Source organism: Porites lutea, chromosome 6 (assembly GCF_958299795.1).
Source record: "Porites lutea chromosome 6, jaPorLute2.1, whole genome shotgun sequence".
NCBI classification, from domain to species: domain Eukaryota; kingdom Metazoa; phylum Cnidaria; class Anthozoa; order Scleractinia; family Poritidae; genus Porites; species Porites lutea.
The window spans coordinates 30,222,877-30,249,071 of record NC_133206.1 but is presented as its reverse complement, the minus strand read 5'-3'; the positions used below and the strand labels follow the sequence as shown (position 1 = coordinate 30,249,071).

The 26,195-nt window shown below is 37.6% G+C and overlaps 1 protein-coding gene across 2 annotated transcripts in view; it reads right to left on the bottom strand.

Moving 5' to 3' along the window:
* The window catches only part of LOC140940228 (uncharacterized), a 230,704-nt gene that overhangs the window by 204,244 nt on the left and 265 nt on the right, over positions 1 to 26,195 (bottom strand). Inside the window, exon 2 of one of the 2 annotated variants that reach the window (XM_073389150.1) lies at positions 24,534 to 24,595. In XM_073389150.1, the coding sequence (XP_073245251.1) occupies positions 24,534 to 24,595 (62 nt within the window). Of the gene's footprint in view, positions 1 to 20,797; positions 21,703 to 24,533; positions 24,596 to 26,195 lie in introns of those variants that run through there. The other variant, XR_012166312.1, reaches the window with a different exon arrangement.

Sequence of the window (26,195 nt, the reverse complement as noted above, 5' to 3'; positions counted from 1 at the left end):
TTCTTTTCGGCCTTGCCTGACCAAATGCTGTATTAAAATGGTTCCTTATTTAACTGAGCGAAGAAATTGGCGTTCATTTTCTCATAAGGTACAGTTAGTGTTACCCCTTTTCTACAAGCGATGGCGTCAGCCAAGTCCTTAGAGCCTTCATTAATATCATTTAATGAAAACGAAAGACCTTCTCCCTTCTGTCGCCATATCAGTGATTTTTTTTTACGTTTCGTTGTATTTGTGGACGAAGGACACGGCATGTAAATTAAAGGCCACCTCGTTTCATTCGTCCAAAGCAGAGGATTTTTCGCAACTGGACGTTTCAGGTTTTTGCGGAATCGTACACGCAACTTGCGATTGTTTTCACTTAGAAGCCCATTTTTCTCTGCTTGTAAATATGCGTAACCATTTTCATTTAGATAATGTGGAAATGTTTTGTACTTGCCATTTCAAACCTAAGCCCACTCTGCTCCACGATGATTTTTTCCTGTAATGTTTTCACAGTTTCTTGCCCTTGAGTACGTTGAGGATACTTAATAAGCATGCATTTGAAACCGTTCATCTATTCGCCTCCGCTCTCGGAATAAATAATACTAACAAGGTAACACCTGGTAACTTTTTTAACATTGCTATACCTACAAATCCACAACTTTTCTCTAAGTTTCGTAATGTTTAAAACTCGTTTTCCTATAGAAGGGGTTTTCAGACAACCCTGGTCAAAACTCTCGGGACACTTATGCAATAGCTTGTCAAATTGAGGCATCTTCCCTCCCCCCTTCCCCCTCGGTGCAATGTTGGCGTTATGCATTGAAGTTTTAATTCAACACAATCAACACTGCTTGGGGGAGAGGGGGAGAGCACAAATAGCCCCTTATAACAACATCTCCAAGCCTTTTTAAGAGGTAGAATACGAGTTAATTTAGCAAAGTGCGTCTTTGTGCCTAATTTCCTCAAGTGTCCCAAGACGTTTTGACCAGGGTTGTAGTCACATATTAGACAATCAAATAGGTAGTTAGTCAGTTATGCAGCGTGTATGTTGTAGTTCAATTTGTTTTGTAGTTCGAAATTTTTAAACTGGTTTGATTATTAATTTGTATACCTGAATAAGTTTTTTTCAAATGTGTGACTTTTTCATTTTACTCAGATTGAGTAGCTCTCATTTTACTGATTAGGTTTAAGCCCTCGTCTAACTGATTTAAAATATTTTCTGGTGAAAATGATTAATTAATGCAAAATGATGTTGTCTGAAAGAAAAAGAAAATTTTGTGCTGTTTGACTGGCTAATTTACAGTGTACAGATCCCATCTTACAAATGTATCTTTGTGTGACAGAAATTGCAACTTGCAAACAATTAAAGGAAGGTATTGTCCTAAATATTTTCTGCTTCATTACACAAAAGAATATTTCAAAAGGCTTTCATGGTAAAAATACTTGAAACTTTGTAAGTCCCTGCAGTCATCAGGGTGAACAGTGTTCCTGAATTAGATGATGTGTTGCAAGAGCAAGTAATTATAAATAATATTATAATTTTCGGCTATCAGACTTTGCGGAGAACATCATGCAATGTTGAAGTTATGATATCAAAGGCCATGTGTTGTAGACAGTTCGTCAAACTCTGTGTTCACTGCGGTGACTGGATATTGCCATATGGTGCTTTTGGATATCAGCATTTGACCACATCTTTAATCTTTAATCTTGAATTATCGAAATTGCGCCTATAGCTAATCAGCAAAGGGCAGTCAGTTATGTACACAGAAAATACACTCAGAAAATTTAACACTCACGTTCACAAAATCTCACACTTGACAAAAAATAGTATGTCAATTACATATGTACAGCTGTAACTCGTTGTGAACCAACTACACATATGCTCAACATATAATGAAAAGATCATCTGTGAGGTAAACTTGCTACAAATACTGGAGTGAAATGCAGCAACAGAGTCAGCGTAAACTAAACATAAGTAGGGGACAAAGCATTTCAAACTGCAAAGGGCAGTCAGAAATTACAGTGTTTGTATGGGAATCTAATGTCGAATAATTTCTGTAAAATGGGGGTTATGAAAAAAGTATTATGAACTGTAAACTAAAGCTACACAGCAAAGGATTTTACTATAAAATTTTGGGGGCCATTACTCTACTTAAATTTCTCCAGATGCTTGCTTTAGATTTTACATATATATGTTTGTCTGCAATTTTTCCTGGGAAAATTTCACAGGCAAATGTATAGAAAATTTTATAGCTTGGTGCTAGCGCATGTAGCTGAATGTAACGACCTTGCATTTTTTAAGTAGAATCATGAAAAGTGAAGCTTTAGTTTACAATAAATATTCATATTTTTTCAGAACAGCCGTTTTACGGAAATTAGTCCACATTAGATTCTCATACAAACACTGTAATGTCTTGCGCGGTTACCTTACTCGTCAAAACTGTGATAAGGCCTATAACCTGAAATAATTTATACTATCCAACATCATATTCTAAGCAATGATGGCGTGATTTACACCTATGTAAAGAGGATGACTAGGATGAATTAAGTGACTACTGGGGTAACTGGGATGACAAGGATAACTGCTATTACTGGGATCACTGTGATAACTGTGATGGCTAGGGTGATTAAGATGACTAGGGTGACTGATGACAAGAATGACTAGGATAAAATGACTGGGACAACTGGGATGACACTAAGGATAACTTAGATTACTAGGATGACTAGGATGACTAGGATGACTTGGAGGACCAGGGATGGCTGGTGGGAATTGGTTGGTTAGGATGACTGGGATGACTGTGATGAGTGAGATGTAGTAGCTGAAGTAGGGCACAATTATGCAAATGTAGGGTGCTGTTGTTAGTGTAAAACTATTTTTTAAACAAGATAGTAGCTTGTTGGTGTTATTGGTTGTCATTTATTACAGTAATAAATGACAACCAATTTATGATTTTTACAGCTTCCTGTTATGTCATTTCATAAACAGTTTTTATGTTTAAGCTTACAATGTAACCTCTCCTTTAATCAAGTAACCTGAAAAAGATTTGGGCTTTAATGATCTGGGGAGGGGGATTTGGAAAATTGTGCATAGCTCTTTCTTCAAACATCCTAGCTCTGCCCCTGTGTTTTATTGCTGAAGGGTATTAATGTTTGCTATCATACTTGAGACGAGAGTTAATTCTCCACCATAGAGTTAATGGTTTAAGAACAAGCATTGTTTGGATTTGGTCATTAGACATAAAGCAAATATTATATGTGATATCCAAACATCTATAAGTGGGTTTAAGAAATGAGTGACAGTCATTAGTTTTCAAGCTTTTGTGCCATTAAATGGAACGTTATCAGTCCTGACATTATTTCAAATCATCATTTGTCAAGCTCATTTTATGTTTCCACTTCTTAAATCTAAATGGTTGATTTTCTCCATTTAGGAAATGTTACTATACTTTATTCATGTTCATAATGTGTTTATGGATTACAAGGAGTGTTGAGATTTATAGCAAGAAGTGGCAAGTCACAAGTTTATGTGTTGATAAATATGGTTTGTTTAATTTTTTTCAGGCAGAAAAATGACAACAAATAAGGCAAGCCGGTCAGAGATTAATATTTAAATGGACTGCATTCTTGGGAGGAGAGTCTGGATTTAGAGGACAAGTTTAGGAATTACATCTGGTTAGGTACACAGGAATAATTTATTGTTTGTAGCTACCCTTCTTCATTACAGAGACTTGGTTTTACATCACTCTGTCTATGACTAACCTGGGAGATCACTAAGGGTGCTTTCCATTTGTCAGAACTGACTGGCCAGACCATTCCCATTGCGATGAGAATTTCACTTTTAATCAAACTATTCAGTGAAATAAGTCAAATGCTAAAAACAGTCAATTCTCCTTCTAGCGGACACTGCAGGGACCTCAAGTTAGTGTGTTCATAACCGAGAGTCTAAAAGCGAAAGTTTATTTCAGGCAAAACATCTGTAATTCATTTTTGCCTGTGATTTTGCTGCTATTCATATTATCGGGGTGTGCGTTATAGCAGGGTGTCTGTAAGGCAAGAAGAGATGATTTTTCAGCAAAAACTCTTTGTAAAAGTTCTGTTTCATTATCAAAATGACCAGTCTGGCCAAGGTCCAGCCAGCCGGTTCTGACTTTTGGAAAGTGCCCTGAGTGTGGGGTTAAGCTGGCTCAGGGTTTTTCTCTGATATAGAAATGGACATTTGCAGTGGTTATAATTACCCAGCTGTTGTTGTACAGCCATTTTTTTTATTAGTAATTGGAGTCAGCATGGCCAAGCAGGAGTGTATAATTAAGTATTTATTATTATTATTATTATTATTATTATTATTATTATTACTATCTTATTAACTTAAAAAAATTAATGTTTCTTGAGATAGATCATAGTCATCAGAAGCCAATGTAAAGCTGTTGTCAGATCACGAAATTTAAAAATTATGCAAGTATTAAAAGTTAATACTGCAGAATCAAGACTCCATATAAATATTTATTCTGTTAGAAAACGTTTTTGCAGAAAAATAGACATCCATATAATAGGTGCTGTAGGGAGACTAATTCTTCCTTTCTACCTGACAGTCAAATTTGCCTGTATTATTTCTTGCATCTCTGGCCATTTAACAGGACCCCTCCCTCTTGGTGTTGTTCTGGGAGATTGTTTGCCCATCACAAGTTGGATATCAAAACTATTTCTTCAATTAAAGGGATGACATCTCAAGGAAGAGGGATCGTGGTCTTCCATTGGTGATTTCTGGCATTTCAGGTATCAGTTTTTTGTAACTTTCTTAACTGTTATCAGACTACTACATTTTGTTTAGGATTTTTCCAGAGGTACACACAACTCCAAATCCCACTGTTTCCCCCTTTAAAGCATCAAATGGTGTTTCCTGCTCCTTCATTAAATCGTCCCACTCATCCTACCCATCCAACTTATTCCGGTCATCCTATTTATCCTAGTTATCCAAGCTAATCTAAGTGTCCTAGTCAACCCAGTAGTTGCTTTCATCGCAGTCACTTTAGTCATCCAAGTCACCCTAGTCACTCCTGTCACCCCAGTTGTTTCAGTCATCCCAGTCAGTCTAGTCTCACCTGTCATCCCTGCCATCCTAGTTATGCCAGTCAACCCAGTCATCCCAGTCATTGTAGTCATTCTAATCCACCCTAGTTGTCCTAGTCAATGAGGTCACCACTGTCGTGTCTGTCTCCTTAGTCATCCCAGTCAATCCATTCATCCTAGTCATCCCAGTCTCTGTAGTCATCATAGTTATCCCAGCCACCTCAGTCATTCCATTCATCACAGCCACCCCATTCATCCCAGTCATCCCTTTTATTCAACATATCCCTGCCATCAGAGTTACCCCAGTCACCCTATTCATCTCAGTTATCTCATTACCCCATTCATCCTAATCATCCCAGTAATTCTACTTTTCTGTTTCATCACAATCATCCCTGTCACCCGTTATCTCAGTAAACCAAGTCGTCGTATTTATCGTAGTCTTGCCAATTATTCTCCTAGTTGTTGTAGTCATGCAGTCATCCTAGGCATCCCAGTCTTTCAAGTTATCTTATTAATATTCATCCTAATCATGCAAGTCATTCCAGTCATCCAAAGCATCCCAGTCGTCCTAGTTATGCCAGTCATCTCAGCCATCCAAGTCATCTCATTATTATTCATCCTTTTCATCCTAATCATGCAAATTATCCCAGTCATCCTGGTTATCTCAGTTATCCCAGTAACCCTAGTCATCCAAGTCATCCTAGTATCCCACTCATTCCACTCATCCCAGTCATCTTAGTCATTTCCTTCATCCTTGTCATCCTAGTCATTCCAGTCATTCCAGGAGTTCAAATCATTTCAGTCATTCTAGCCATTCTAGTCATCCTTTCATCCCAGTCATCTCATCATCCTAGTTATCCCAGTTTTTCTAGTTATCCCTGTTATCACAGTCACCTCAGTCACCTAGTAAGTCATCCTAATCATCCAAGTCACTCTTGTCATCCCTGTCACCCCAGTTATCCCAGTCAACCTAGTCCTCCTAGCCATCCCAGTGATCCTAGTCTTCCCAGTCATCCCAGTTATCCAAGCCAACCCAGTCACTCCAGTTAATTACAAGAATTGAAAGGACACAGAGGCGTGCCACTAAATATATGCCTTTTTTGTGCACAATTTCTTACATGAATACACCTCAGGGTTCACATGCACCTTGAAAGTCCTTGAAATTGTAGTCGGTGCTGGAAAGTTCTTGAATTTTAGTGCTAACTTTATCCAACCCAGATCGTCAAGTGCTTAAAGGAGCAAACTGACCTTCAGGGTAAAAATTATTGCAGTCATGTTGTGGAAGAACTAAAAAAGACAGACTTAAGTCTCTCATTGGTATTCTTGAAAAATGCTGGAAGTTTTTGTTCAAAACAGGGTACAAACCCTGCAACCCTGTCATCCCATTTATTCTAGCTATCCTTGTTATCCCAGTTTTCCCTGTCATCCCAGTCATCCTCTCGTCCTAGTTATTCTAGTCATAATCATCCCAGCTCAGTTATCCCAGTAACTGTAGGACAGCAGACATCGGAGATAAGACATCAGACATCAGATATCAAACATTGAAAATCGGATGTCAGACATTGGACATTGGGCATGGGACATGGAGCATCAGACATCAGACATATCTGACAGTCGGACAAAAAATCTGACAAAAAATCAGACAAAAAATTTGACAAGAAATCGAACAAGAAAAATCGGACAAGAAACCGGACGAACTATCAGACAAGAAATCTGACAAAAAATGGGACAAGACGTCGGGCAACAAATCAGACAATAAATTGGACAAGAAAATAGGACTAAAAATCGAACAAAATTGGACAAAAAATTGAACAGGAAAAATCAGACGAAAAATAATATTGGAGAAGAAATTTAACAAAAAATCGGAAGAAAAATCGTACATGGGTCATCGGACAATGGACATCAGACCTCGAAAATTGGACATCAGACATGGGACATTGGACATTAGACATTGGACATTATTTTAATAGACATTGGACATTGAAAAGCAGACATCAGTCATCGGACATTGGACATCAGATATCAGACATCGAAAATCGGACACCGGATATCTGACATTGAAAATCAGGCATTGGACATCAAACATCAGAATCAGATATTGGACATAAGACATCAGTCATTGGACATCAGACAGAAAATTGGACATCAGACATTGGACATTGGACATGGGATATAGAACATGGAAAATTAGACATCGGACTTAAGACATCAGACATCCAACAGTCATACAAGGAATGGGACAAAAAAATCGGACAACAAGTTGACAAAAAAAATTGGACAAAAATTTGACAAGAAATCGGGCAAAAATATCCGACAAATAAGGAACAAAGAAATCTGGCAAAAATCGGACAAGAAATCGAAAAAAAAGTGGAACAAAAAAATTGGGCAAAAAATGTTTCTAGAAATAAGACAAAAAAATCGGACAAAAAATCGCACAAGTAATTGGACATGAAATCAGACAAAAAATCGGACAAAAAAATGGTAAAAAAATAGGACAAAAATTTGAATAAGTAATCGGACAAGAATGAGGACAAAAAAATGGAACAAAACATCTTACAAGAAATCAGACAAGAAAAATCGTACAAAAAAAATCAGACAAGAAATGGAACAAAAAATTGGACAAAAAATTGGACTATAAAATTCAGACGAAAAATGTACAAAAAATCAGACAAACGAGCGGACAAGTAGTTGGACGAAGTTGGACAATAAAATGGAACATGGGACATCAGAGATAGCAAATCAGACATTGGACATGAGACATTGGACATGGAACATCAGACATCGGATATTGGACATTATATATGGGAGATAAGACATCAGACATGAGATATTGGAGATAAGACATCAGACATCCGACAGTCGGACAAGAAAGCGGACTAAAAATATCGGACAAAAAATCAGACAAAAAACATCGGACAAGAAATCTGACAAAAAAATCGGACGAAAATGGGAAAAATAGATCAGGGAATAAATCTTACCAGAAATCAGACAAAAAATTGGACAAGAAAAATCAGGCAAAAAATGGGACAAGAAATCAGACATGAAATCAGACAAAAAAATAGTGGACAAAAAATTGCACAAAAAAGCGAACAAAAAATCAGACCAAAAAATCGAACAAAAAATTGGACCCCAAAATTGGACAAAAAATGGGACAAAAAAAGTGGGTTAAAAATCTTACAAGAAATTGGAAAAAAAAAATGAACAAGAAATCGCACGAAAAAATCAGACAAGAAATTGAACAAACAATCATACAAACAATGGAACAAAAAGTTGGATGTAAAATCAGAAAAAAAATCGGAGGAAAGATTGGCCAAAACATAGGAGAGAAATTTGGACAAGAAATGGGAGGAAAAGAAATTGGGACCAAAAATTGGCCAAAAATATTGATCAAAAAATTGACAAAAAATTGGTTCGAAAAATCGCACGAAACATCAGAGAAGAATAAGACAAAAAAAGTGGAGCAGAAAAATCCAACAAGAATGGGCTGAGGAGAATAAAACTAACCTTTATCGTTTGTAAGGTTTCTCAGGATAAACTGAATAAAAACAGTCGAATTGGTAAGGTCAGTAAAATCAGTTAATATACTCTGTTGTCTGCCAGCATGTCAAGCATGGGGCTAAAGGCTCAAACCTCCTACAAAGAGTACATGAGAATGCGTTCAAGAGTGCATGCATAAGCAACATAAACATCACTCTAGTCAACATGACTTTCAAAATTGGTGCAAAAAGTAGTGCTACCAATATTCTGCAAGTTAAAATTAATTAATTAAAAAATGTATACATATATTCTGCAAGTTGCAGAAAGTTTCGACAGGTTCTTTGAAGATCCAGGGTTAGTTGTCATGGCAACCAATGTTCTGTTCACAGTAAACCCAATGTTTTACTTTTTAACAAGAGCCATAATGGGGCTCTTGTTTCCAAAATGTGCTTCTGCCATTTTTGCGTATATAAGTCATCCTATATCATCATGTGAAATATTGGAAATTCAATGGTCACAGCATGACTATTGTCCACTGACAAATCTGCCTCCATGTGTTCCTGGAGTCAATTTAATAAAACTTTTACAAGTGTAATTTAGAAGTGTAGTCATTGTTTAAGTGTCAGAAAACAAAAGCTACAATTGCAAATTAATGTTAAATTTTAAATGTTTGTGGCGGCACTGGCCTAGCAATGAATAGTAAAGAAACTTACAAAATATCAGTGCACTTGCAAAACTCTTGCACGTGCATGAATTTTGAGTTGTAATCAACTTTTCATTGCACATGCAAAAAATTGTTGGTAGTTGTTTAGGCTAATTTTCTGATATCCTCAATTTTGCTGCCTCTTCGTTTAGTGTTTTGGCTACTTTTATATAAAGGGAAATACAACAAAGCATTTTTCTAATAGTACATTAAGTACATAGTACATAGACTCAAGTCTCTGATTGGAATCTTTGAAAAATGGGAAATGTGTCCTTGAAAAAATATCCTTAAATGTTTTGTTCAAAAAAATGTACACCCCCCCCCCCCCCTGCAACCTAGTCATTCCAGGCAGTCTAGTTATCCCTGTCATCCTTTCGTCCTAGTTATTCTAATAATTTATAGTCATCCCAGTCATCCTTGTTATCTCAGTTATCCTAGTAACCCTAGTCATCCCAGTCATCCTAGTATCCCACTCATTCCAGTCACTCTAGTCATCTCAGTCACCCCAGTTATCCCAGTCATCCCAGTCATCCTACTCATCCTATTCATCCCAGTCATACCAGACACCCTAGTCATGTTAGTTATCTCATCACCCTAGTCATCCTAGTCACCCCACTTCTACTTATTCTTTCCATCAGTCACTTATCCCAATCATCCCAGTCACCCTAGTCATCACAGTAATTCTACCTATCCTTTTCACCTCAGTCACTCCAGTCATCTCAATCATCCTAGTTATTCTAGTCATCCCAGCAGAGAAATCATCACAGACATCCTGGTTATCTCTCAGTTATCTCAGTCATCCAAGTCATCCTAGTCATCAGTTTTTCTAGTTATCCTTGTCATCACAGTTATCCCAGTCATCCCAGTCACCTGAGTCATCCCAGTCATGTGTCACCTCAGTCATCCCAGTCAACCCAGTCCTCCTAGTCATCTCAGTAATCTTAGTCCTCCTAGTCATTCCAATCATCCATATCATTCCCAGTCATCCCAGTCACCCCAGCCATCCTATATCCTAGTCTTCACAATTATTGCATTCACCCTTGCCATCCTAATCATCCCAGTCATCCTGCTCACCCCAGTCACCTCAGTCATCTTAGTCATCTTAGTCATCCCAGTTACTCCAGTCATCTTAGTCATCCAAGTTATCCCAGTCATTCAAGTCACCCTAGTTACCTCATTAGTCATCTTAATCATTGCAGTCAGTCTTGCAGGCTTTTTTAGGGATTCACATGTGCACCATGTGTTTAGGTAGCTACACCCCCCCCCCCCCCCCCCCTATGAAGTCATTTACATTTGTGACTCAATCTTAGACATTGAACTCAAAAAATACCTACATGCCAAAAGTCAGCAAGGAGTCGTAAAGAAGTTAACAATCAAGTAAAAATGAATTCTTATTTTTTTTTCTCAGGCTGAAAAGAAGAGCGGATTTGGCAAACTGGTCTGCAATTCATCAATAGCAGGAGTTCAAAAGCCAACAGTGAGGAGGCTGGTATCATCAAAGTCAATTCATTATTTAGTTTAGTATCTATATAATCATATAATTTATTACTTACTGTTACAACCAGTACTCTGCCTCAACACAGGTACTGGGTTTTAGAATATTTCTGACCCTGCCCGGGAGGTCATTGAATGCGGGGTACAGCTGGCCCGGGGTTTTCCTCCTAGGAGCAAGTGGACGTACGGGGAGGTTTTTCACCCAGCTGTTGTTCCACAACCCCCATTCAACAGCAATAGGCAAATTCATTTAGTTTGGCAGTGAAAAAAAAAGCAACAAAAACAAAAACCAAAAACCGAAGAATATTGACTATTTCAACAAATAGGACTTCATGCATTGTTCAAAGCAGGTCCATGGTATTCCCAACAGGAGTGAATTGATTCACTTGCAATATTTTTTTCTTTAATTTCTACGCGTAGTTTACAGCTTTCCAAATTCAAAGAAAACCTACTTCATTTCTCCAATCAAAATTCAGTCACTGTAGGATCTTTAGCACATTTCAGCTATAGGGTAGATTGCTGTATGTAGTGAGATCAAATTTTGATTAGGAATTCTGTAATTCACTATTGGAGGGAATACTTAAGGTATCTGTATTACAAGAAAAAATGATACACTATACAGTGTGTGTGCCACCATGTTTGTACAAAAATAAGTGTCACTGAGAAAATTTGATCAAAAGTTTCTTTAGGGTTTGAAGTAAATGAGTCACCATCTGGTTCAATTTAGCAACTGGACAGAGACTTATCAATTAGGCAAAGTTTTCCAGTTGGATTATTTTGTTCCAAAAAAAATGAAAATCATATTTTGAAAAACATCCAGTGGCTTATTTGTACCACTTAAGTTCAAACACAAGATTCCTTTGAGTAGTACATACATCATTCAATTTTACAAAGGAGATTCACCTCTGGGAAGAAAAGGGAAAAGGGTTCATTCTTGCAATGAATGAAACTCTGTAGCCAAGAATGATTATATTAATTAGTGATTATAAATGACATTTCCTCAGGATTTGGCAATTTTATCAAAGATGAAAGACAGTATTTCATTTGCTAACTAGATACAGAGAAATTGTTTCAACAAAATAATTTAAGACCAGTTTGTCTGGTAAAGAATAGCAAAATTGAGCTGAACTAGTTTTGATATAGGCTAAGGGTTCAGGGGCCCGTTTCTCGAAAGTCCCGATAATTAACGGGCCCGGTGAGCTGTCTCGGTTGCCATTAAAGATCGAGGTTTCAACAGTTTTGCATCTAACATGATAAAACTATCAGTTAAAGAAACAAAATGGAGTAGTTTGCTTGCCAGGAGCCGCGCTCTTATTCTTTTTATTTCGATTTGAATATTTGATTTCGGGCCCAAAAAGTTACCGGGACTTTCGAGAAACGGGCCCCAGGGTCCCAGTGACACATCCCCACCCAAAAATTCATAAAGTACCACCCTCGGGCCTAGTGCCTCACTGCTCAAAGGAAATCTTGCTAAAATAATAGCGATAATGATATTAGTATAGTATTTAATATAAAGTTATAGTTGTTGGGTGGGTAAATTTACATATTTTATAGATTATTACATACCTAAAACCTTAAAAGCTCAATTAAGCCCCTATCTGCCTTTTAAGGAGGGTTGGAGGAGTTAGAGGTGGGGGAGGAGGGGGGTAAACGATTAGGGGGGAAGAAAGGATTTTTTTATCTCGATAGGGAAGGGGACATTAGGCAAAGGGTGGTTCTTTTGATCAATAATCTGACACAAACTGGCAAAATCCTCTTGCACTGGTTTGATGGGAATCAGTTCCTGACATTTCCTGCAAAAGGAATGGCTTTCAAGGTAAGTTGTGGAGGATGTAATGGATACTAAGGGGATCAGGTTAAAAATCTAGTCTTAAAGAAATAGAGGCTGCGATCAGTGATAGGTAGGGGGGTAGGCTGGGGCTTATAGAGCTTTTGCTGCATATACAGTTGATGACATTGTGCTGCCGGTGTAGGTGGGAGTGGCCTTGTTTTCCGTGTAATTGTCTGGGACTACTAGTCAAAATACATTAGCCATTCACTGACTTTCACTTTCTTAGAACAGGAGGAAGCACAATGTTGCCTGTATCTTAAGAGGCATGGGAAGCATTACAACCTTATCACAGCAAACATTAATCACACAGGCAGAATTTTTAACTTTGCTTTAATTTTATTCCTTTTGTTAAAGTTCACCACACACTCAATTCTTTTTATAGGTCCACCTTCTATTGGAACTCGTCTTCATTATAGGAGTTGTTGTGCTTCCTGTGTTATCTTAACACAGTGGAACTATGATTTTCTGAACCTCCTGTGAAAATGAAGATTGGTCTTAGAAAACTAGGAGTTCAAAGAATTAGAGGGATATTAAGTTTTTGGGGGGGTTTTGGGCTTTCTTGCCATTTTCTGTTTGAGAAAACCCAAGGTGAAATATAAAAAATACAGTGACTTCAGGGGAAGGAAAACAAGTTTTAATTTGAATAATCAAGAGGTTCAAAGGACCAGGATTCCACTTATACAGTATTAGTGTTAATTTAATGCTAGAATTAAACAGTCTTCAGCAAGCTCATTAGCACATTATTAGCTCTAAACCTCCTAAGTAATATATTACCTCAGTCAGGGACTATACAGGCTGCAAGAAATAGTAGTACTGTACAGGTATACATCTTTAAATTTTCATGACAACATCATGGCAATACAGATAACCTATAAGCTATAATATAATTATATTGGTAGAATGTAGACACCTTGATCATAAAACTTATGATGATCTTCCATTAAGGGAAAAGATAAGCTTTGTCAGGCAAGGCATCTCTCTGGCTATCAGTGGCCAGGAAGCTACAGCTGGAATTGGATCTTCATTTACATAGCACAGCATGGATAGGAATAGCAAAGCAATTAACCACAGTGACCTTAATCCTTGAAGTCCCAATTTCACTTGACAAATTCTCCTTACTGTTCCTTCTTACCTCTCTTATGGTACTAGTAAGGAGAATATATGAAAGTATCAAGTAGGTAGAGTTTCATTTTTTTGTTATTGTTAATAAGTTGATGATTGATTTTGGTCTCTGTTGGCACTTCAACGTAAGGTCGGTGAACTAAGGATTTTGCCATCTTGAGATTAATTTTAAAAAAAAAGAACTCAAAGCAACTGGAAATTCTTAAGAAACAGTGAGTCTGGGAAAAATCTTAGGAAAATTAGGATCTTAAGTATTATAAAGCAAAGTAGATTATTCATAAGCTTACATGAACATTACGTCTAAGGCAATCTTCAGTCTGCATCTGCTTAATTTTTTTCTAGGCAACTTGAAGTAGTAAGTTAGAATGTTTTCGAAGTTGCTGATCTTTTCAAAACTGAAACAATTTTTATGAACTTTTGAGAACTTATTCTTTTGCACAGCTTTCACAGACTGCAGACTGTTGATTGCATTTATATTCTATTTAAATATATTAACTTTTTCTTGTGCTGCATTTGCTCTCTGGAATTTGTTTTTTTAATTTCCATAGGTTCTCGAAAGGTCTGGCATGTCAGTTTTAGGAATTGACTCCTTGGCATTCTTTTTCATTTCCATTTTTCTGCACATAATCAGAGCATTAGTTGAATACATGTATACATTATGAGGGCACTTGTAGCACTAAGAAATATCTAGTAACTGTTTTGTTTTAAATATGCTAATGAGCTTGCATTAGTTATCTTAATATTATTAATTTTTTGTTAGGCTTAGTTTAGCTAAGCCTTTGAAAACAGCTGACTTTTCGAGATGCTATCACTGGTTTTCCCGCAAAATGGTGACTCATGACATGTCACTAGCCATATCTGGGTATGGCTTCTGATTGGTTGAGACACATTATCCTTGTGGCACGACCTATCAGAAGCACTACCCAGATCCGGGTAGTGACACATCATTAGTATAGAATTTCTTCACTTATTCTTCATTTTGGAGTCATTTCATGGAGAAACCAGTGGTGTCATCAAGAATCGTTGGTTGTTTTCTTAGGCCATTAGCATTTCATTATTTTTTTTAAAGTTCTTATTTAATTTCAGACCTCAGGTGGCACACGCACAAGATTAGGAGCCCATCACTTGGGCAGGTCATGTTTAAATCTAGCCAAACTCGTCCCTGCTGGGCTGTGGAAGCTCTGCCTCTGAGAAGGTGGGAATTCTGATGTCCTCTGAGATATTCCAACTGAGAAATCCTGGGAAACTTTATCTGATCCTGTAGTTCACGCTGGGGGCAGTTGGACACTTGGAAGATTTGGCCGTTTGTTCCCAAGTGGGGAGGACAGCGTGAAGGAAGGTGAGAGTTTGCTTCTCGTGTTCTTAGAGTTTCATTCAGTTTGTTATAATACCACACCTTTTTCCAAGAAAATAGATAGATAACCATTTCGATCAAGAAAGTTGCTTGTCTGCAAACAATATGTCTGGGAATGTTTCACTGTTGAGGACGAAAAACGGGGGTGCAAGAACGTGCTCCCCGGCTCACGTAGTAGGTGTGTCGACGGATGATTCGAGGGCAGAGAACTGAGCACTGAATCGCATTGGTCTGGCTTGGGTGGATTTTCACAAATGACATCAAATTGAGCTGATAGTTACTAAGAATCTCTCTGATGGGGGCGACTGGTTGAGGATTTCTCTTCTAAACCTAAAGCTTTTGATTTCCTAACAATAAATAGCTCTCCAAAGAATTGCACAAAACCAAAAATAGCATATAAATCATTTCCATAATTGCCAAATTTTGTCCTGATATTTTTTGACTACCTGAAAATTTAACTAAAACCGTGAAAACGAAACAACGCTCATAAATAGGTCCAAATTTATTTCATTTCAATCTTTTTCCTACTTGATTAGCTGAAAATTTAACTAAAACCATAAAAACAAAACAACGGTCATTAATAGGTCCAAATTTATTTCATTTCAATCTTTTTCCTACCTGATTAGCTGAAAATTTAACTAAAACCATAAAAACAAAACAACGGTCATAAATAGGTCCAAATTTATTTCATTTTCATCTTTCTCCTACGTCAGATCATAGCAAATTTAACAAAACTAAATTTAGGTTACATCAACATCTGTTTTTGTTTACCTGTTGTTTTTTAGTCAACTGAAAACAACAGGCGAACAAACATGGTTGTTCATGTTAGACTAATAATATCAGCTTTAGATACTAAACCATTTTCGAAATAAGGAAATACTTGATTAATCAGACAGCTGTGGTAATCTGCGCTATATCCTTGTTTTTAAGAAGGGCATAGAATAGATTTCCTCGGCCTGTGTGAAAAATCAGGTTAGTTTGACCTAAATTTTGGAAAGCCTTATGTAAACAGCTAGAATAAACATTTTTGCTAAGTGTTAACTTTTCACGATGTAAGGCAATTTCTCGGTGGCGACTTCAACTGATACTTCAAATTAGGGTTTCGGATATAGGTCTGGAACCATATACTTAAGATCATTTTTTTTATATTAAAAATTATATATTTGGCTAGTTCCAGTCATTTATCGGAATCCTGAGTTGAAGTATCCATTCCAGTCACGACCGTATTTCCACGCTATTTGGCCGAGCTATTGTCACGATCGTCACGCAATGCTGGTACAGTCGGCTAGCGTGATCATCGTGACTAAAGCTTCAAATCTCGTGGGAACTTAAAAATAGGACAATTTAAATAGTTATTATTCAGAAAAACATTAAGATTTAAAGGTTTAAAGACTTGCTGTCGAATCCAAAATTTCCTAGGAACTGAAACATTAAATTTTACTAGCTTCACATTTCTTTCGCACAAATTTCTTATTTACGTAGAAATAAACCTTTATTTCAATGAGAGAATTAATCGAATTATTTCTACGGGAAGCAAAACAGGCAAAAATTTAAATCATCTGCAAGATCGCTTTAATCCCTTTAGTTGCCCTTTACGCAGCACTGATTTAAACGAATTCAACATTAGATTTTTAAGGGCAACCAATTTTAAGATATAAAACGAAATATTTAACACACAATTTACGCAGCACTGTAGCAGTACTGCGTAAATTTTGCTTCATAATGTTTCGCTTTATTACTTTCAGATAATTTCGACTCTTTAGAATAACAGCAATAATAAGCGACGCGTAAACAGTACGCGTAATTTTCACTTCCAAATTTCCTTTCATGTAGGTCTAAACACTAAATACTAAACAATAACTAGGACGAGAGAAATCCAATATCAGTAGCTTCGCAGAGGAGAGATTATTATTGACTTGTGCTCTTTGGTGAAGTTTGTGGGATGAAGGCCGGTCAGACCTACGCGATGCTTTGTCCAATTTTCTGGGCATCGATGACGGAGACCCACTGAAGACTGAGTTTCACTGTCTTGCGCCCTCTTTTTTCTTGTCCACGACTCTGGATATTTTTCACGATATATTGACTTTGTAGACACGCACTTTCAAACCAAAATTATAATTTTCACTTCAAATTGTTTCGGCTAATTTTAATTCCAAATTAATTTGGTGTGGTATTGTGACAGAGTTGAATGGGACCCTCAGAGCATGAGGAGCGAACTCTCACTTTTCTTCACCCTGCCCTCCCCACTTGGGGACAAACGGCTGAATTTTCTAAGTGTCCAACTGCCCCCAGCTTGAATGAAGGGATCAGATAAAACAGACCAGGATTTTAAAGTTGGAATATCAAATGAGGACAGAAGAATGAACACCGACTTGGAGCGGAGTGGAAGCAGCCCGGCTGGGACGGGGGAGGCTAGATTACTTTTTTTTTGTATTTTTTTTATTGTAAATAAATGGACAACACAGACAAGCTTTATTCGTTCAATAAAATACTGTTATCTTCAGTACCTGTGCTGTTTACTTTGTAATCCAACTACTTGAGTGAACCAGATAAACCTCCTTAAGGCTCAGACACAGTAAAACATTACGCGCAGTAAAGGCTGGTTTTTTCTAACGACATGAACACAAGCGTCAGTTTAGTAAAGACATCAACAACAAAAGCATAAGCACAATTTTAGGAAACCCACGCACTTATTATAATTTTTCTTCCGCGCTAAGAATTAACACAACATAAGCACAAGCAAGATAAACCAAAACAAAGTTTGTTTTGTTGTGCTCAGCTCGTGTTGTGTTAATCCTTTACGACGAGAAAACAAGAATAATCTTTGTGCTCACACCTTCAGCTTTGTATTTTAATACACTTCAGTTGTTGATGACCTCGCTAAACTTAAGTCTGTGGTACGCTGCTAATAAAAACCAGCCTTAAAATTACACTATATTTCCACTTCCGAAGACCTTGTCCGAAATGTCTCAAAGCAAAAAAAAATATTGCGTTGTCATTTTGCTTTATAACTCTTAATGGAAATGGAAACACAGTGCAAAGTTACTGCGCGTAATGTTTCACTGTTTGTCCAAGCCTTACAATAAGCCAAGTTCTGCTTTGCATATTATAAAACTTTAAGCAATCGAAAAAGCGACGGCAGCAAGATCGGCACTTGAAAAAATAATTAACAGTTACGCGAACATCATTTATTGTCTAAATTTTCTCAGCATTTTAATTGATTTACCTTTTAATTTAAACTTTGTAAGCGCACGTTTTGAATTTGATATTTGAAGGCTAAATGTTTCTGTTCCGCCTCAATCCTTGAATTTTTTTATTATTACTTTTCTTGTTGTTTTGCGTACCAAAGCGAATAAATGTGCAACAAAATGACAGCGAGCAAGCTGGGAAAGCCTTCTGTTGTTCTAATTTTCTCAGCATTTTAAATTTACCTATTAATTTGAACTTTGTTCGCGCGCTTTTTGAATTTGACATCCCCTACACGGCTAAATGTTTGTGTTCTCAAAACCTTGAACTTCTGATTATCACATTCTTGTATTTTTTTTTGCATACAAAAGCGAATAAATGCGCAAAAAAATAAAAGCGAGCGTGCATATGAAGCCTTCTGTTAGGTGCCACTGTTGCTGCCGTCTTCATTTGCGATTGCTTGTGCTCCAAAAGTTGGAAAAACATGAGGGAACAAATTTCAGACTTTTTCAGTAAGCAGTTTGTTTTTCATTAAACGGACAAAATACATGCACACTGAAAAAAAACCTAAACGAAAAAACATCACTATGCTAAAAATCCGATGTCAAACTTGCGTGTGATCTTATTCGCGGCCGTTGTTTGGCTTCACGACTTTTCGTGATGGGCCAAAATAACGGCCGAAAAAAAGACTCTCAAGTTTGATACGAGTTGATGTTCATAAGAATTTCAATTTGCACATGTATTTAAGGACTCCATTGTTACTGCAAAACAAACTGCTTATCTGAAGGCCTTTAGGTTACCGTGAACGTTCAGTCCCAAGCTTTAACATGTTATTTTCTTTACTAACTGCTGCGGATTTTCTTTGCCATCAGTTCTGAGAATCTGACAGTTGATCAAGACAAAGCCTCCCCTTTCACGATAATTATGTTATTTTCAACACCCTTCTGCTTGGTAATTAACTCAAAGAAGTAAAGAGAAATAACACGTTGATCACTTTGGAACTGAAAAAGATGAGTGCAAGTTTTCAAAATCTCCCAACTTTACTTCCTCAGAAGCACACTAAGTTTTCCACGCCCAGTTTTACTCACTGCTTGTCAAACGTACTTTAAAACACTGCGGCAGAAATTTTTAGTGGTGACTCTATTTTAATCATGTCATTGTTGCTGTTGTTGTTGACGTTGTTGTGTAATTCTTCTTCCACTTTTCAAGTAGTAGACTGATTATATTGGCAGAATTAATTCAACGAATGTCAGAATGAGAGCCACAAGATTCATACTCAAAGCACTTGTTGCTGTTTTTCACAAAGAGGTTTGAAGATTAGGCACGCAATCCAAATTCACAATCAATTGAAACAAATTAAAGGAATAATCCAGTTCACCCATGCCAAATCCTTTTTTCTTGTAATGAAAACTGTGTAGCCTAAATTTTCCCCGAAAGTGGGAATGAAAATGGCAGTGAATTTAGCAATTTAGACATTTTATTCACTTAAACTGAGAAATCACCTTCAAGAATGGGAAGGTACGTTACTGCAGTGAAGAATATCAGATATTCAAGCTTTAAAACAAAACAACAAATTAATTTGCCTACGCCTGCAGGTTTACCTAAGAACAAACGCTCTTCTCCTCCCACCCCTCCTACCACCCCTCACCCCCCCCCCCCCCCCCATCAAATGCTGTCTTAGGTTGGCAGATGAGATGGTTGGTTGTATAACTATTGTAATCGTTGAAATAATTAGCACCCAGCGAGAAGCACTGCACTGCACACCATCAATGTGAAGTGTATTCAGTCATTCCTCAGACATATTTCCATGCAGGGAAATTGCTGGTTGAAGCAAGAAGAGATTTGAAATGCACTCATCAAGTTCACAGAAAACGAATATACGAGTCAGCACAGATATGCAACCTACCAACTATACCATTAAAATACAAATCCAAAATAAGGCCACTGTGAATTGGTCAAACCCCCCAGCTGTCCTATCCTAGTCACCCTAGTCGTCCCAGTTATCCTAGTCATCCTAGTCACTATAGTCATCCCAGTCATTTCAGTCATCCAAGTCACCCTAGTCATCCCAGTCATGTTAGTAGTCCCAAAAAATCCCAGTCATCTTTGTCATCTTAGTCATCCCAGTCAGCAGTCATTCCAGTCGTTCCCAGTCATTCCAGTTATCCCAGTCATCTCAGTAATCTTATTCATCCCAGTCATTCTGGTCATCTGAGTCACCCTAGTCATCCTAGCCATGTTAGTAATCCCAAAAATCCCAGTCATCCCAGTCATTCCAGTCATCTCAGTCATAGCAGTCATTCTAGTAATCCCAGTTATGTTATTTATTCCAGTAATTCCAGTCATCCCAGTTACAGTAGTCATGTTAGTTATCCTTGTCATCACAGTCATCCCATTCAATTATTAAGTCAGACAGTCATTTGAATAGATCAACGTGGTAAGAAATTTGATGGGTACAATATGGAATTGCATATCTGCACTAACAAGTACTATAATAACAACCTTATAATTATAATAACAATAATAATAATAATAATAATATGGATTGCATATAATTATTATTATTATTATTATTGTTATTATTATTATTATTTCAGCAGAACTTGGCTATTGATTTAAACATTGTGACACAGTTGAACAAAGTCAATAAATGCTAATCCAGGAGAAAACTTATAATGACCACAGTTTTTGTATTTAAGTTTTCTGATCATGAGTACTTCAACAACAAGTGCATGTCTGTTGGAATTTTAGGAATCAATCAAATTATTTTTGTTCTTGAAACCAAAAAGATTTTAAAGCATTTCAGCTGTCTTTGAGACAAAAAAGTGGCGATTGCAAGTATTTAATGTAAAATGTCTAATTCACACAAAGTTCAACAGAAATGCTGAATGCATCCCTTAAAAAAATGATTTTATTTGCTTGGTCTTGAAGAACCAATATTATTTATTCAGAAGTCAACAATAAAATATTTAGTGTTCAATCCTGTTGATTTCTTTTATACATTTTAGAAATGCCAGTCACTGGATCCCCAACAGCTGTAGCTGTTCAGGACTACACTCAATTGGATGATCTTGGGTTAAATTATCATATTTTCATGGTAATAATGTTGACCAAGCTGTACAACTGTGCTTGATTTAATTTTATTTTGGAATTTTGCTCTTTGATGTTGCATTTTATTTTGCACATTTTTTAGTTTATATTGTTGTTGTTGTTGTTTTATTGGAAAAAGTAAGATTTATAAACTTCTACTCCCAAAAGTGGTACACTTGATGGTGAAATAACTGTGAAAAGAAAGAATTAGGTACAATATAACTACGTACAAACAGCTTTCCCTGGATTAGTTTAATCAAACTTTGAAACACCTGGCCCACAATCTGGTTCACTCAAGAGCTGGATTACAAAGCAAAACATAGAGCACATACAGTACTGAAGATAACAGAGGCTCTTTGCTCGTGAAAGTCCTTGTCCAGCCTTTCTGTGACATCTGATCTGGAAACAAAAGTTTAAAATATTCAATAAAGCTCATCAGATATTTTCAGAACAGAGCAATTGCCCATTAACATTCAAACCTTGCTTTATGGACCCCCACTTAATACAGAAACCTTATAATTATGGACACTTTACTTTGTCCCTCAGGAAAGAAAGCACTCGCTAAATTGAAGCTGCTTAATCTAGACATCCCGTTAATACACACACATTCTATGCCCTCCTTAGTACCCATATTAAAAAAGGTTTGACTGCATCACATTTTCATGAATACCAGAGAGAAACCATTTCCGAATAATTTACCACATATTATTAAAATAAATTAACACCCACCCGTTGACTGTACTAGCAAATAACACTTCAATTTTATAGAACTTTTACAAATATAATTTTACAAGTGTACAGCTGTGGCAATTTTCAAAGTGTTTCCACTGATTTAGGACCAGTGGTTTTTCGGGCTTAATTTAAATTCCAGGTCACTTTTCCTGCCATTTAGTGTAACGTTTGTGACCATTATTCGAGGATCGCTCATGTACCATTGCCATACTTTATGCATTGTCCTTCATTGTTTGGATAACACCTTCACTGTCAGGTGTGTGTGTTTTGAATAATTCCTTTAGGTTTTTCTCTGTGTACATTTCTTTGTTTTGAATTAATTATTATTTTGGTTTGATTATGTATAGCTTTCTTTTGATTTCATTAATGTTGTTATCAGAAACCTCTGTATGGGAAAACAGAAAATTGAAGTTCACTGGAATGGCGTAAAGCAGCTCATTTGTTCAGGGTGTGATTAATACAGACTCTAAACAATGGATACACTTGTTAATTACACTTGTAAAAGTTTTATTTAATTGACCCCTGCTTTGCAGACCCAGTCAGTCCTTAAGTCAGTTGCTCAGTCAGTCAGTCAGTCACTTGGTAAGTTATTTAGTTACACGTAGTCAGTCATTCAGTCAGTTGCTCGATCAGTCATTCTGTCAGCCAGTCAGGTAACCAACTGCACAGTCAGTCAGTCAGTTAGTCAGTTGCTCAATCAGTCATTCTGACAGCCAGTCAAGTAACCAGTCAGTCAGTTGCTTATTCAGTCATTTTGTCCGCTGGTCAGGTACCAAATAGCACAGTCAGTCAGTTGCTCAATTAGTCACTCAAGTACCCAACTGCACAGTCAGTCAGTTACTTATTCAGTATTTTGTCAGCCGGTCAGGTACCAAATTGCACAGTCAGTCAGCTGCTCAACTAGTCAGTGTCTTGGTGCTGTAAGTTGCTCAGTTGCTCAGTTGCTCAATCAGTCATTCTGACAGCCAGTCAAGTACCCAACTGCACAGTCAGTCAGTCAGTCAGTCAGTCAGTTACTCAATCAGTCAATCTGTATGCCAGTCAAGTACCCAACTGCACAGTCAGTCAGTCAGTTACTCAATCAGTCAATCTGTATGCCAGTCAAGTACCCAAGCGTACAGTCAGTCAGTCAGTCAGTCAGTCAGTCAGTCAGTCAGTTACCTAATCAGTCAATCTGTTTGCCAGTCAAGTACCAAACTGCACAGTCAGTCAGTCAGTCAGTTACTCAATCAGTCATTCTGTCAGCAGGTCAAGAACGCAATTGCACAGTCAGTCAGTCGTTCAGTCAGTTGCTAATTAGTCATTCTGTCAGCCAGTCAGGTACCCAATTTCACAGTGAATCAGTCAGTCGGTCAGTTGCTCAATCACTCATTCTGTCAGCTGGTCAAGAACCCAATTGCACAGTTAGTGAGTCAGTCAGTCAGTCAGTTTCTCAGTCAGTCATTCTGTCAGCCAGTCAGGTACCAAACTGCACAGTCAGTCAGTCAGCCAGTTGTTCAATAAGTCATTCTGTCAGCTAGTCAGATACCCAATTGCACTGTCAGTCAGTCAGTCAGTCAGTTAGTTGCTCAATCAGCCATTCTGTCAGCCCATCAGGTACCCAACTGCACAGTCAGTCACTCAGTCAGTTGTTCAATTAGTCATTCTGTCAGCTAGTTAGGTACCCAATTGCACTGTCAGTCAGTCAGTCAGTCAGTTAGTCAGTTGTTCAATCAGTCATTCTGTCAGTCAGTCAGGTACCCAACCGCACAGTCAGTCAGTCAATTGCTCAATCAGTCATTTTGTCAGCCAGTCAGGTACCCAACTGCACAGTTTAGCCAGTCAGTCAGTCAGTTGTTCAATTAGTCATTCTGTCAGCAAGTCAGGTACCCAATTGCACTGTCAGTCAGTCAGTCAGTCAGTTAGTCAGTTGTTCAATCAGTCATTCTGTCAGTCAGTCAGGTACCCAACCGCACAGTCAGTCAGTCAGTTGCTCAGTCAGTCATTCTGTCAGCTAGTCAGGTACCCAACTGCACAGTCAGTCAGTCAGCCAGTTGTTCAATAAGTCATTCTGTCAGCTAGTCAGATACCCAATTGCACTGTCAGCCAGTCAGTCAGTCAGTCAGTCAGTTAGTTGCTCAATCAGTCATTCTGTCAGTCAGTCAGGTACCCAACCACACAGTCAGTCAGTCAGTTGCTCACTCAGTCATTCTGTCAGCCAGGCAGGTGCCCAACTGCACAGTCATTCAGTCAGCCAGGTGCTTATTCAGTCATTTTGTCAGCCAGTCAGGTACCAAATTGCACAGTCAGTCAGTTGCTCAATTAGTCAGTGTCTTGGTGCTGCAAGTTGCTCAGTCAGTCAGTCAAAATGGTTAGTTGAATAGTTAGAAGTATACTAAGCAAATTTTTCAAAAAAACCAGTTGATCAGTCAGTCTCTTTATGAAACTTTAAACCAAACAGTTTTGTTTATCTGCTTTACTTAAGAGCTGGATTAAAACACAAAACATACAGCACTTACATGACTGAAGATAACAGAGGCTCTTGGCACATGAAGGTCCTTGTCCAGTCTTTCTGTGGCATCTGAAATGGAAACAAAAGTTTAAAATATTCAATGAAGCTCATCAGTTATTTTCAGAAGAGACATTATAGAGTACAAAGATTTTTTGACATGAGAGAAGTCACATGTAGAAGATTGCTCAAAACTTGAACGAAGGTTGTTAGATTCTTGCCACAATCAAGTATCGAGAGTAGAGAGCAAATTACTTGAAACAAAACCCTTTATAATCGATTATAAACAAAGTCAGAGTCAGTCATTCAGTCACTCAACCAGTTAATTAAATCATTCAATCATTAATTATTTTAGTATGTCCCTGGACAGTAGAGTCAGTTAGTAAGTGAATCAATCAGCCATAAATCACACCATCAATTGGTTAGTCCCCGGATGGTAGAGTCATTTATTTAGTTAATCACCCAGCAAATTAAATAATTTAATCATTTGGTCAGTCCCTGGACAGTAGAGTACATTGTATGCGATTGTTAGTCAGTCAATCAACCAGCCATAAATCATTCAGTCAGTTGATCAGTCCTTGGACAGTAGTGTCAGCTAGTCAGCCAATCAGCCAGCCATAAATCATTCACTCAGTTAGTCAATCCTGGGACAGTTGAGTCAGCAACATGTACTTAGCCAATCAACAGCCATAAATCATTCAGTTAGTTGGTTAGTCCCCGGACAGAAGAGTTAGCTAGTCTCACGATCAACCAGCCATAAATTATTCAGTCAGTTAGTCATGTCATGGGACAGTACAGTCAGTTATTCAGTCAATCAGCCAGAAAATACATTTGTAAATCATTTAGTGTGTTGGTGAGTCTTTGGACAGTAGAGTCAGTCACATACAGTCAAACCTGTATTAAGCGGTCACCTGTCAAAGTCCCAGAAATCACTTCCCTTATTTGCTGTTAACTCGACCTCCATTAAACGGTCACCTCTATTAAGCGGATGCGATGCGGTCACCCTTTCTAAGGTCCCAAAGTGCTGATTTCATTGTTTTCACCTGTATTAAACCGTCACTTTGCTTACAAAAAATAAATTCTGGGAGTCAAGTACAGCAAAGTTAAAATCACAAGTGTAACTTGTTTCCACAAATGTCTCGAAATCAACTGTCTGAAAAGTGGTGTGCGGTTATTTTTAACTGTAGTGTCAACATTGAACATCAAATTGATCTTTAACTAGGTTCTCTTTTAACCAATTGCATGAAAAATTGTCCCCTTCAAAATGATATTCACAAAGCACTTCTAAACCATAACCAGCTCCTCCATTAACACAATTTCCTTTAATAATGACCCTGGCAAAAACTGAAGGTCTCTTTAAAAACACCATTAACCATCTTGCCATAAGCTTAGGGATGTGCCCAATTACATCGTATATGTTTGTTAAATATTATTGTTAGGGTGAAATGAAACTTCAGTCAGTCAGTTATTCTGTAAGCCAGTCAGGTGCCCAACTGCACAGTCAGTCAGTCAATTGCTCAATCAGTCATTCTGTCAGTCAGTCAGTCAGTCAGGTACCCAAGCACACAGTCAGTCAGTCAGTTGCTCAATCAGTCATTCTGTCAGCCAGGCAGGTATGCTTATTCAGTCATTTTGTCAGCAGGTCAGGTACCAAATTGCACAGTCAGTCAGT